General features: G+C 43.9%; 1 protein-coding gene across 6 annotated transcripts in view; it reads right to left on the bottom strand.

Annotated features, from left to right (window-relative positions):
- ACACA (acetyl-CoA carboxylase alpha) overlaps positions 1-14201 on the bottom strand; it is a 154832-nt gene that overhangs the window by 48290 nt on the left and 92341 nt on the right. For all 6 annotated transcript variants that reach the window (XM_072882536.1, XM_072882539.1, XM_072882535.1 and 3 more), the window contains 4 exons: positions 4979-5248; positions 4517-4614; positions 3187-3307; positions 2614-2724 (listed from right to left, as the gene is read on the bottom strand). In XM_072882536.1, coding sequence (XP_072738637.1) covers positions 2614-2724; positions 3187-3307; positions 4517-4614; positions 4979-5248 — 600 coding nt within the window. The remainder of the gene's footprint in view (positions 1-2613; positions 2725-3186; positions 3308-4516; positions 4615-4978; positions 5249-14201) is intronic.

Genomic DNA, 14201 nt, shown 5'->3' on the forward strand with positions numbered 1-14201 from the left:
AGAAGACATTTTGAAGAAGATGTGTATGCAGGCACAAGACTACGTGTAAGCTTTGTACAGCATCCTCTACGAAGACAGTATTTGAAAGTCAGCAATGGAAAAAATTGTCCCAAATCTCTGACACCTAATTGGGAAAAGCTAAAGGAATATTTGTGTGCAACTGTGTTAGAAAACATTCAGTTCCAACTGTCATGCAAGGTAGCAGTTTCCATTTAATTATTTTTGTTTCAGTCATGATCTTTCCTCACGACCCTGCCAGCTGGATTGGTGACCTCCTAGTTCCCACGAAGTAAAGCACTGACTTTGCTGCACAGGGCTCTTCTCCCCATCTACTCTAAGGGAACAAGAAGAAGCAAGGCTCACTCACTCCACAGAGAAAAACTACAATAGGTTTCCACCATGAGACCCTTCTGGAGACTTATTCATGTGAATGAACAAGAACACATCATACATCATGCCCAAACAGCCTCTGCGTTCCTACAAGGGAAGACTTTGCTGAATTGGCCTCTGGCTGGCAGTGACCTGACCAAAAGAAAATTCAAACTGTCCGTCTAAATGCAAGGGACAAGCGTTTAACAGTTTACATATAAGAACAGGGGGACAGAGGATAAATCTGAAGTAGATACTGCCTCCATGGCAGGATGATGCAAATGCATTAGCATTCACCCTTTGCTTCACACCCTCCTGAAGATCTCAGCTGGACGGAGCTTGGTCTTTTCAGGTTAGCACTGGACATCATTTCACTACTTCAGACATACTTCTGGAACACAATTATAGCTGGATCCATTCAAGAAGCTCTGACCAGAACTGCAGGGACTGGAAAATGAAGATCGTATGAACTAGCAAGACACATCACACATCCAGGAGTGAGTGGGGATTCCCAGTCTCCCACTGTTCAAGGACAGGTGAACTTATTGTTGGGTCTGGGCTTAGCTGTCTTACTGGGAAAGCTGGATAGGATGCAATAGGTTCCTCCTTTGCCTGACCTGCAGGCAGGTAGAGGTTCAGTGCCTACATAAAAATATATGCCTTTCCAACAGAGCAGGGAGGAGAGAAAAGAGCACATGGGATTACTCAGCCCACTGAAATTCTTGGGATGGGATAAGTCACCCCCAGAAAGCATCTCCTTCTGCCTACGCCTGCTGACAGATGTCAGGTGCTTAATTTAGACTAAACCCTTAATTTTTAAGTGCTTCAAATTTAGTGAGATTAATCTAGTCCTGTAAAAACAAACATTCACTCCAGGGGTAGAGAGTGCAGTTAAACCTGGCAAGAAGAGAGCAGAAGAGGAGGACTAAACAGACTGGCCCTGCCATCTGGGAAACTCTGCAGGGCCCCGATCCCCAACAAATGACAGCTGGAACCAGGCAACTTACTCCACTTCAGCAAGCACTAAACTGACTCAATTTCTTTTTAAAGGACGGATCTTCAAATGCCTCTTTTCCTTCCATTGATGCAGGTGTGTGTGATGTGTGTAAGAGATCTAACTGAGGGTGCTGCATCCTAGAGTTGATAGGATCAATGCTTCATTTTCTGCAGAGCCCCCTTTATTCAGGGGAATAATTCAACGAGAGACTATTTTCCTTTTATCTCCCATTGTCAGGCAGGCACTCCTTGAAACGCAGCTTGCGATGAAGCACAACCACCCCAGGTGCTGGAGAGTGCCTGAGAACAAAGCTGCACAATGGGGAAGGGCACTCGCGCCCGCACAATCCTAACTCCCACGTAAACAAAGCCCTCAGTGAGAGGGACAAGAGCGGAGTCGGCTGTGAGCCGTGTCTGCTACAGACAAGGAGCTGGAGGCTGTGATATTAATAGGCTTGGGGCAGCAAGGGAGAAAAAACGCCTCTGGTGGGGGAAAAAAGAAAAAAAAAAAAAGAAGAGCCACTTTAGCAGTGAAAGCAGTAAGTTTTCTTACAGCCCAAGTTATTCCTCCCTGCCCCCACAGCTGAGATTTCCAGCAGGTCTGACCCCTTCCAAATCACCATCCACACACTCTTTCTCAGGCTTCAGTGCTCCCCCAGTATTAATGCAATGCTGTGGAAGGCTGAAAGTTCAGGGTGATTCTGGCCCATGGATTTTGAAACAGTCTTCCAGCCACTGGAAACGGCCCCGTTTTCTCTATCACAGTACACAGTGGGTGGGAGAAGATGCTGCCCAGTTGGTGGGCTTGTCCACTTCTGTCATTCAGTCACTGCACACAACCTATGTTAAAAGCCGCTTCTCCTTCTTCCCCTTCACCTGGTTCATGCTCAAGCCCTTAAATCTGCAGTTCTGCCAAGGTCTCCTGCCAATCTCCAACCAGGATGCCTGGAATAGTGCCTCTGGCCGTCAATACAATGTTCTTGTCAAGAAAAACAGGTGCATGAAAGGACTGCTTTCTGACCAGAGAGAAAAGAAAAAAGAAAAAGACTGCAAAGGCATGAAAGGCTCACAGCTGCTGCCCCGTGTCAGTTCTCCTTCTCGATCGGGAGGAGCCCGAGAAGGGGGAAAGCAAAAGGGACCGAGCGCAATGACAACGATAGTCGTGGCAGCTCCTTGAGTCTCTGGCAGAACTCACAGAAACACCAACTCAATTCACATAGCTCTGAAGACTGAAATGCAAAGACTTACTTTGTTGAGGGCTCCACAGCCGGTCAGGATTATATGAGAGTTCTCAACCTGGATAGTCCTCTGACCTAGCCGAACAAGGTAAGCCCCAATTCCAATTGCCCGACATGTAACCTTAAAAAAAAGGAAAAAAAAAGAAAAATAATTAAAAAAAAAAATCGCATTGATTTCTGTCTCACCACACAGCCAAAACCTATCGATTCAAACATCTAGATAAAACTAGGCATCTTTGTAGTACAAGGCTAGAAAATCTACTCTCACTGCAGAACTCCAGAAGCTATTTTTTTTGTAAAACACAGTATCTGAACGTATGTGTATTTTATTTACCAAAAGAGAAGCAGTAACTCAGAGACTGAGCAAACATGAAGCCAAATGACTGTTTTCTAAAAGTGTTTTAAATTTAGTCTGAAAGAGACCCAGCCCTGTAATGGTGCCAGTAGCATTGCTCAAAGCCTACAGGAGCCAATTTCCATCAACCAGAAGTCTGCTCCCAGATGTATCTTCTGGATATCATTGCAGGAGTTTTAGCTGAAACAGACAATACGGTTTGAAGAATAGAAAGCAGTGGGGGATTACCAAGTTGATGGTGATAATACTCTCATAGGCTAAAGATGATTCTCCAGCAATCATGCCAGATCCTCTGAGGTTCTCTATTCCAAGTCCGTCTTCCTTTCCGATAATATCTGTTATCTTATACCTGAGGGAGACACATACAGCCTTTGAGTCACAAGGTCCAGTGATTTGCTGAATCAGTTTGCTACGACGAAAATGAAAAGTGACTAAATATCATTAAGGCCCTGAAGAGTAATGTGCATAAAATCTGGCCAGGACCTGTACATGGGCTCATTCTGCAGCCTTGCTGAACACCATGGAATAGTCCTACACATGAGCAGCCAAAGCAGCACTGCAAAGAGGAAATGCCAAGGGAGAGGAATGCCCGTGAAAAGTGTTCTTCTGTCATTCCCACAGGACGTGAGGAGCAAGCTGATTATAGGAAAAAGGGCAAGAAAGGAAGAGAATGCAGCCAAAAGGAAAAAGAAATAGAACAAGAGGTTATAATGAGGTTCTTACCTTTTCTTTACTTTCTTCTTTCATGCTTTCCTTCCCCAGCACTGTCCCTTCTTACTCAGCGCTCTCAAACTGGCTTCTATCTTTTCCACTAGGCCCTTGCTAAGCACGGTACTTGAGCATGTGCTTAAGTGCTTCACTGAAGAGAGCCACGAGCTTCCCCACCACACACGCAGGCACGCACGCATCCCCGCACCCAGCACCATCCTTTTGTTCTTTCAGAGCTTGCCAGTCTGCAAACTAGGCTTTTTTTTTCTTCCTAAGTACATCCTCCTCCTTCTGCCCAGGAGCACCACTACAGCTGCAGTCTAGCTCTGAAAGCTTCTTTGCACCTCAATTTCAGATGTGCTCCCTTTGGGACGTAGCTGGGAAGACGAAGACACCTAGAGTAGACGTGTGTGGAAAACCATAGGCTATAAGGCAGTTCAGTGTGACCACTGCAGCCCAACCCTTCAAAATGCACGGAGGGCTTAGCCTTCACTCAGGAATTCTTTTATCCTTTCTACAGACTCTAGCAGAAAAGTAATTTTCAAAATTTAGACTGCAAGTCTTTGGGCAAGAATCATCGTCCTGCTCATTCAGCGTTTACCACTGGAGGACCCTCAGTCATGACTTGTGCCCCTAGGCAGCAGGAGTCAACACGGCACTACCTCAGACAAGGCACGTCATGATGCAACTTGTAACTCTCTGGTTCCATGCTCTGACCACACACAGCTATGGCTTTCTACATACCTGGATTCTAAAGAATGTCCTAGCTGAAGACAAGGACGTGACATGCATCACGTTGTATACCCAAGGATGAACAGAAAGCTTTTCATTCTGACCTGGCTGTGCTTACCTGGACTCTCCATTGTCCTCCACATGTTCACAGTGAACGGAGTTCAGGGCACTAACTTTCTTATAGTCTTGAGGAGTCAGGTACAAGTATTTGTATCCCTGCAGGAAAAAACATTCATTCATCTCATTCCCATCTGTAATCCCTTCCCGATCCCCAATAACCCCTTCCAAAAAGAAAAGTTTCAAGGGAGCAGAATTTAATTCCAGATAGCGATAAGAACATCTTCTCTTAACATCAGAGTTCCAGCTGTGGTCAGTGAAACGTAGGGATGTTTTCAACATTTAGCACTAACTCATTCTGGATGCCAGCCCTGCTGCCTGAGAGATCCAATACCAAGGAGAACTTTGGACCTAACAGTCTGGCAAATATTTACCCTCACCTCTATTAAAAGAGGTGGTGTAAAAATAAGAGTCTTCTGTGAGCTACTGCAGAGTTTCACCTCTGATTCCTGTGCCTCCTTACCTTGTATGGGTCATCTGGGTCTTCCCAAGCTACGTGGAACATGTGCCGAATCTCCTCAGCCAAACCAATCCTGGCTCCACTGTTGGCGGCCACATAGATACGGGGGATGCCATGTGTTCGAGCAAACTCTGAAGCCCTCAGGAACAGCATGTCCTCTTGGGGCCCAAAAGAACCTATTCGGTATGTAATGTCATTGCCAATGACAATGATATCACGGCCTTCTGGATACTCAGGGGTCTTCAGAGTCATCTTCCAGGCCACCATCCCAATCTGCAATCAAAGAGCAGAGAACAACAAAAACTAAATGTTTATCTTCAAGATGTGAAAGAGGGGAATCGCACAGGGGCCATTTTTCTTACGTGTGTTGCACTTTGTATATTTTCTTTGGGAACTCTGACAACAGCAGCTCTGATAGGCACTGCCAGTGTAGAGCACAGCTGGCAGGACCTGATCCTTTCCACACTCACTGGAGCACATCCTCCATTGCTCTCTTCCCACTCAAGACACTAATACTGGCCCTCCCTCTCCCCATTCAGGGATTTGTCGCAGGTCCAAAACACATTCTGCAGACGCCCCTCTTGCAGGGTGCTGCGTTTATTCCGTGTGCCAGAGCTCACGGGGTGAGGGTGGATGTGCTGCTGTACAGGACTCTTCACCATCTGCTTAGGCTACCCAGATATCACCTGGGCAGAACCTCGTCACCCTGGTTCTCTCTCACCCTGCCCTCATTTTAATAATGCTTTTATTTCCTAACTACCTCCATTTTTTTTTCTGTCCTTCCTTTCATTTCTTTGGCTCTTCTCTTTTTCCTTCCCAAATATTGCAGCAGTTTCTTTCCAAAGCTGCCTGGATAAGTAATGCTTTTTGCTGCATATTTTTCTTTTTAAAATCACCGGATGATCTCTTCTGGCCCATCTTATGGAGATCAGCAACATCTGTACCCTGCATCTCCCGTCTCTCAGCTGCCGCGTATCACTGCACTGGGGAGTTGGCCATCCTGGAATGCCATTAACAGATGGAAATAACAGCGTCCCTTGAAAGCCACATGCATCACCCAGTCTCCGCTTGCCCAAGGATCATAAGCTCTGAGTACACATTCCTCAAGCCGATTGCACATCCTCTGCAATCAGGAGGGTTGAAACTCTCATTGTGGAGACTCTGAATTCTGAACATGATGAACTAAAGCGGGAGGGGGAGAAGCAGCAGATAGATATGTGCCATTTAATCCAAATCAAAATGGCACAATACACAGTTGAGATCCAATCAGCATCTGCAATAAGATATGCCATAATAGGCTCATTAAAAAAAATAAAAAGGCAGAGGAATTAATCAAAGGGTCATTGGAAGTGAAACAGGCAGCAATCCAAAAATATTACAACCAGCTACTGGCAGATCCTTCCCTTACACCTCCCCTTTTGAGAGCTGAGATTGCAAGTTAACAGAATGATGGTGTTTCAGTTCACCTTCTCCTTAGTCTCAGTTTCATCCACTGCTATTTTGACTCATACGTCGTAAGGGATTAATTTGTTTGCCTCTGAATATTTGCAGATTTACAGTTACATCTTAGCATCCAACTGCAGGGTTTGGAAGAGAGAGATACTGCAGCAGTTTCAAAGACAGAAGCATAAATCCCTAAAAGTCAGTGGCGTGCTTTGCTAAAATACCAGTATTATTGCAAAATTAAAGGGGAAAGTCACAATGCCGTAAAACAAGCGGATGCAGCTGTTGGTCAGGCATACAGACCAAAAGTGTGTGCAAAGAGACCAGGGGTCACACAGACAACCAGTCCAGAGTCTGGAAGAGCAACCTAATTCCTCCCAAACAAACCTACACAGCCAGAGGGGTTCCTTGGACTTCTGCTCTTCTACTGCTGGACTTTCATAACAGAAAAAGGAAGAATAAAGGTGAAAAAAGGAGAAGAAAAGCAAGCTTTGTCCTTCTGACCTGACTGTTGCAGGAAAAGAGATGCCAGGGGCTGGATATTGTGTCTCTGTTCTAATGCTCAACTGTGGGCAAGCTTGCAATTAGAAACAGCAGGTTAAAAAAGTCTGCAAATCCAAATTAAAGGCTTCAAGATTAGCCTCTAAGAAATACGGGACGCCCGTCTATACCCCATCACCAACTGCAGCTCAGTTCTTTACCATATTTTACAGGCTTTTTTTTTTTCCCCCCTGCCATAACTAGAATCCTTAAGTGGGCACTTACTAAACCTTTCTGATACCACCTCCGAAACCAGCTTTAGTTATTGATAAAAACACACAGGGAAGATGGGGTAATATTATCTTTAAAACTGCACCATAAACTTCTTCCAAAATAGCACAGAAGTAACACTAATTTACAGGGTTTTGCCTACGTAGTCGTTTCCTTACAGCTACACTGATCCCATCAGCCAGGACCACACCAGGAAGCTTCAAGCACCATCAGATGAACACAAGCCACACGAGCAAAAGGAGAAATGCTCAGGCTTTGTATTTGCTAAATACTTGTCACCGCAGTAAACCGCAAGATAAAAACACATAAAGACACTGCCAGAAACCTACACAATAACCACAACATACTGAAAGTAAAATCCTAGCACCCTCAGCTCACACGTGAGGCAGATGAATTAATGCTTGCTCCAGGGCTCAGGGACCAGTGACCAAGCTCGGTTAGTATCCAGGCCTGGTCCCACAGTCTATCTCACCTACCAAGATGTAAGAGATTTTCCTCACTTTCATCAGCTTGATGATTTTTGACAGTACAGAAAATAGGCAAATTAAAAGTGTTTTCTATTTAGAAAATTCAGATTGTAACAGAAGTCTTGGAATAGTTCCCTAACTTGAGATCGTGTATCCTCTACGTAAATAAAATCCCTTTTGTTAATATTCACTAGTAGAATAGGAAAAACTATCCAGCCAGGGCACAGTAAACACAAACTCTTGAAAATAGTTTATAGCTGATAAATATGGAGCAACCATATGCAGTTTAAGAAAAGAAAAATTAAAGTGCACCACTTTATTAACTTGTGTCTCTTTTTGCCTCCCCAATGCATAGCGTGTTTTGTGCCATTTACCCAGTAATAAAAATCACAGGGCACAACTAAGGATTTTTTGGCTATGAACAATGTAGATTCTGTTTAAATTTATGGGTAGTGGAGGATAGCTTTCTATTTCAGAAAAAAAAAAAGATTAGATTTTTAAGTTAACGGCAGCATGCCAAAAAAATGGAGAGTTCACAGGTTAATTAGACAGGCTGAGCTAATCACCTAAGAGCACTGTCAGAACAATAACGGGCGATGGTAAGTGGCAGTGCCTTCAAAACAGGCTCTTTTTAAGAGCCAGCACAGTTTGGAAGTGCTTCTCCTGCCACAGCTCTATTCCCAGCACACCCAGGAATGAAGAAGAGAGGGAGGAAAAAAATAAAAGCAGGAACCGTCTTATTTAACTGTTTTTATGCTGGCAAAATGATTTGTGCCACAGTATTTCCATAAGAAGTGGGACCATTATTCTCCTGTAGGAACACGTTTGGTTTGAAAAGTATCACTGGACAGAACGTGAAAATCAAACCAGATGAATTATTCACAACCTCCGATCAGAAGTGATCATTATTTCTGATGTTCCAAACTGTGATTAGGATTCAGTGCTCAGATGTCATTTGCTCCCTGAATAGCACCAGCAATGCAGAATTGCATGACACATATATATTACACACAAGTTTTATATATATAATTTTATACACACCTTCTCCCACTAGATCTTTGGCTTAATGTAACCATTAACAGATAGTAAAAACATGATATTAACTAACGTTCCTTTTCATGGTGCTCATAAATGCCATTAGTTTGACACACAGTGTCAACACTAATCATGGCCTAAAATTAACACCAAAATTGACTTCAACATTAATTGCGCTATCGATGTGAACAGTAATACACACACTGATGCAGTTACAAATTGACTGCTAGTGGCAGCCGGAGCTGTTGACAACAGGCACCAAGGGGAACGGGGAAGAAACCGATCCCAGTCTCCCTCCCGACAGCACAACAGACTCCGAACGAAGGGAAGCCAGCGCTAACGGTGGCTGGTGTTCAGGCAGAGCGAGCTTTTAAGCCTCTTTCTAGCAGGACCTGTAATTCCTGGAGAAGCGTAGCTGACAAAATCTGATGTAAACGAGAACAGCTTATTATTTCACAGCATCTATGCTTGAGCCATGCCAATTGTCCTGGGTTATTCTATTTCTCTCACAACAAGGATGATGCTTGAGCCTAGGTACTTTATGCCATGCTTCATTTTATTTATTTATGTCCAAATTTGGAAACCGGAATGTGGGTCTCGAAATCTCTAAGTAGGACAACTGAACTTACAGAACCCTGACAACAATTTTGTCTTGTTCCCATTCTGTTGCATCTATCATATGCAAGTTTTACATGTAAAAAATCTATCTAAAACATGAATACATTTGTATGTCAGTATTTATTACATGCAAAAGTTGTAATAAGAAAAGAAATGCAACAGTTGTAGCTGTCTAGCATGTGAGCACTGGAAATGCCAAAGCTGAACATTAATGAAAGCACATTTCTCCCCTGCTGTGCACGCACGTTCTGGCATTGTTAAATCAAGGAACACGTGCTTTATTCCCCCTTCACAATCTCTGTCTTTTCTGGAGGTAAACCAGTGTCCACTGACCCCAGGATGCTGAGCCACTCTGCTGCACAGCCGTGGACAAGGTGTGTTTTACAAAGGGAACAAAGACAGCCCCAGAAATTGTACTTGATGCAGATGTAGCAATTTTGGTATTTCATCATTCAAATCTGATGCCCAGAACTTCAGATCTAAAAGAGAGACACTCTGCACTTACACTGTGACCAAAAGCTGTAAAATCTTTATCTTCAGCATGAACCAACTCCCAGAAAAAGGGCACGATGCACGTGGTTTGCCAGAGGCATTCAGACTTAATGCCTTGACAAGGGTGGAGTGCCAAAACCCAGGATTCCTTCATTCTCTTCTTGGCTCTGAAAAAGGTGTCATTTAGCGATCAAAGCAGTGGTCGCAGGCGGCACAGCCAAGCACACGTTGGCATGGTTCTTCTGAACAGCACGCAGCCAAGTGGATGAGAGATGGGAAGAAACGGTTCCAGGATGAGAGGAGGCAAAGGCTTTCTCAGTAAAAGGCGTCCTGCAGTACAGCGGACTGAAGGAGACGTGAATTCGTACTGTCTTGGTTCCTTGCGCTCGACCACAGGGCACTCGGATGGCAAGCCAGGAAGCAAACCAGCAAACGGCTGGCTGATGTTGAGGGAAAGCGGATGGACACCCAGAGCGCCAAAAGGAAAGCTCAAAAAAACCCCGTTAGAGATAGTGTAGAAGTAGTTTTTACTGCACACACATCTGTGTTGCAAGGTATGAAGCTTGCACAGTGTCTCTTGGGGACAGCAAAAGGCATAATGCTGAACCCAAACCAAGTTCTCTAGCAAATCCAAGTTTTTGCTGCAAGCCCACAAAATCAACTGTGAGCAACACTGCCTGCTTTTTCCACCAAAACAAAAGCATTTTTGATGAACCTTTCCAATCTAAACAATAAATAACTTCTCGCTAGGCAGAGCGTAAGGCTTGAAAACTTCAGCTGAAATAGTTTGCACCTGGTGAAGTTACAGACGGATAAATATATGTTCCAGGGAGCGACAGATAACCTTTATTAGGAGCTTCCTTGTAGGCAAGAACTTTCTTGTCTACAGTATCCATATTATCCATGTACATGTATTCAAACATATATATCAAAATACAGAATAAAACTCTTTGTGCCACCACTTATATCTCTGATCTAGTAATGCTTGTATCTGAGGATTTTAAAACCCTTCGAGAAATTTGGAGCTCTAGTTGCTCTTTGAATAAGACATGATTTGGGCGGTCACTGCTTTCAGCGTCCTCCGAGAGCCTCACCTGTGACGTGTGGAGTCACCTCCTGCCCAAGAATTTAATTTTTGTAAAGCATTTACAAATATCACAAACACTTATTAGAGGTGTGATTTAAATGTAAACATTTTATAAAAGTCAGAATTACAAGAAAGGTAACAAAATTAAAATTCTCTATTTGTTTGATAGCACTATGAAATTCAACAGTCATGTCTGATTATATAAAATTAAAAAAAAAAGGATTTACTTATAACCTTCCAAAAATTCATCTTTTAAATAATTATGATAAATTCTAACTCAAAGGTATATGTTAGAGGCTGATAACCTCTGCTTCCATAAGGAACGCCTTTTCAAATCTTGAACTTCTAGTATTGCTATAGCATACCACGTCCCTTTTCAAACATCAGGCCATGGGAGATACTGTGCCTACCACACTTTCAGAAACAGCACCTTGACGACACTGACCTGCATGAATATTAACCCTCCAAACAATTCAGGGGATTACAGCGTACTCCTGCTTAACTGTACAACCACTGTTCAGCTAAGGAGATCCTCCATATACGCTGTGACATGCATCCATCCCAACTCTAACGGAGTTCGGAAGACCCCCGCCCCAGTCCCATCCTCCCAGGCACACACCTGCTACTCCTAAAGTTACCTTAAATGATCTAGGCATGTAAGTGAGAAAAACAAAATCAGCTTTCAGTGATGCTAGGGGACCCTCTTTTACTTTGTATTATATTCCACTTGTCACAAGACATTCCACCTTTTACTACAAATAACACTCTCCAGTCCATGACAAAAACATGCTCTGTCCTGATCCCTACCCCCACATCTCCTTGTGACCTCTGAGTATCTCACTGATAGGGGCTAAAATTATTCTGCCAAAGGAGGATCCCCCTCTGAAATTGCATCACGAGTATTTCAGATGAGGAGACACCACTTGCTGTGCGGCACAAATAGTTGCCCAGCTTCCCTGTTATTTAAACCCATTCCTACTGCCAGAAGAGCCTTCAGGTCAGGATTGATCCTTAAACTCATCAAGAAGAAGGGCTGGAAAACCCAAAGAGAAACAACTACCTTTACAGTAATCTCTGGGAAAAATAGTGGTGGGGCTGGGGCAGGGGGGAGAAGATGCACGGGTGTTTTCCTTCACCTTCATGTTAATTAATTGACTTTGCCATCACCCATTCTCTGCTTTTTCTCAAGTACTTACCATCCGCCATAAGTAGCCCAGTGGATGTTTTAATACCCTGTGCCTGTCATAAAATGCAGGAACATGGGGTGACAAAGCAGAACATGCAGTTCAACTATTAAGCTTTGCTTGTATAAAATTCATTAGCTACACCTTTCAGCCCCAGGCAATCCAGGGAGCTGCCGAAGCAGAGTTTCAGCAGCCCTCTGCCCACTGCCGTCCTGAATTTCACCTGGCCAAACCTTCCCACATTCACAAGAAACGGAGCCTGCCAACGCTCCAGCTAACAGCTCCGATTATGGATTATTTCTGATCCTCGTGCTACTGAGAAGGAAAAACTGTGACATCTAGTGCCAATAGGGAAAATGACACATTTTACATGGACACTGCATGAGACTGAGATGAAGGGTAATGTGGGGTGTTGCTGCAGGCACTCCTTCCACTCACTTTCCCCTTGTCCTTGAAGATTAGTTGGGTCTTATCAGCGGATGGTGCAGTCCTAGTGCCAGAGGATCACGGTAAATTGTAGTCAAAATACATAAAGTGCTATAGAAAAACATCAGAATGCCCAGCTCAAGAATGACAAGTAATATATTGAGTTCTCCAACAGGCTGAGGGAATTACCTTTTCACACTAAGATTTCAGCTAATATGCTAATCTTCGGAACAAAGCCGTCTTCAATGGGCATTTGAAGAGGGTGTCACTACATTACAGGTCGTGTCTTCAGCAGAGCTACTGCAACCAACACGTTTTTAAATACTGTGCGAGTTGCCATACACTTCTGAACTCTAGCCCTGTTCACTTGTCTGTGTTCACACAATTTCTGACCCTTTCAGAGATTTCCCCGTCTTAGCACAGCCACGTAACTACAGAGCAACATCAGAGACTTAGACGACAGGCAGGACAGAGGTGAGCTGCCAGGGCAAAAGGCTCGCAGAGGACAGCCATCAGCTCCTCTTACACTGTCAAACAGGGTGAGGAGCTGCAGCTTTTCAAACCCATCCCTCCCAATATTGGCATAGAACCCAACCCATTTCAAACCCATCCTAATATTAGCGTAGAAAGTCCCAATCACACGCCACAACCCCACATGCCCAATGAAGACCTTAGCCAGAAACACCAAAGATTGTGCCACAAAAAAAAAAAAAAAAAGGCTTCCACTTATTTTTAAAAAAAAAAATTAAATTAGCAGAAATTTTAAAAGTCTTGTGTTACAATCTAGATAAGCACCCAGGCTGCGCTATGAACTAAAAATTTTCTTCTTGAAGACATTTTAGAGTAAAATGCCTAAGATTACAAACAACAACAAGTGGATTTTTTTCCTCCACCTATATAAACTCTGTACATTTCAATGATCCGTGTCTATCTTAAGAGATCCGGTTGAGCAGCCGCCTCTGGTGCTTAGTTCGTGATATGCTCACAACTGTACAATAAATTATACTCCAGTTGTCCCAAAGTCTATTCAGACTTTACTCAGGAGCATTAGAAGGGAGTTACTGACGGGTGTTTGATTCTGCTGATAAAATACTGTCTTCTTCAGCTCCATTCTATACCTGCTGGCTCTGGAAATTATTTACAAACTGTTCTCAACTTTTTAGCGTGGCACATGCAGTCTTGTCAAGGGTGTTGGCTTACTGAAATCCTATGGTAGCAGACAGAGCTTATCAGAACAGTCTCACATGTGAGGAGAGGTGTCAAAGCAGACAGACTAGTAACAGAGGACACACACACACACAAGCCAAAAAAAGGTGACTAGAGACCAGGACACAGCTCACAAGCTTAACATGAAAGATCCAGAACAGAAACCATCTAGCAGAAAGCTCCAGGCAACATCCAGGATTCTGTCTGCAGTCCAAAGAAACAGCAGATGTGCTTCAGGAAGAACTCTGGCTGCACCGAGTGGAGAAGAGGTTGGAGAAGGCCCTGCGCTGGTGATGTCCTCTGTGCCACGAGAGCAGGCGGCAGGGCCAGCAGCACTGCAAGCTCCCCCGCGTGGCCGCAAGACACAGGACCCTCTGCTCAGAAGGAGCAAGCACTGTCTAGGAATAAAGAGCAAGTTGTATTTTCATGGTCCATTAAGTCCTTGGCTTCTTTGTTGAGACTACTAGCAAAGAGATAATTACTGCCAAATGAAGTGG

This window comes from Ciconia boyciana, chromosome 17 (genome assembly GCF_034638445.1).
Source record: "Ciconia boyciana chromosome 17, ASM3463844v1, whole genome shotgun sequence".
Classification (NCBI taxonomy): Eukaryota; Metazoa; Chordata; class Aves; order Ciconiiformes; family Ciconiidae; genus Ciconia; species Ciconia boyciana.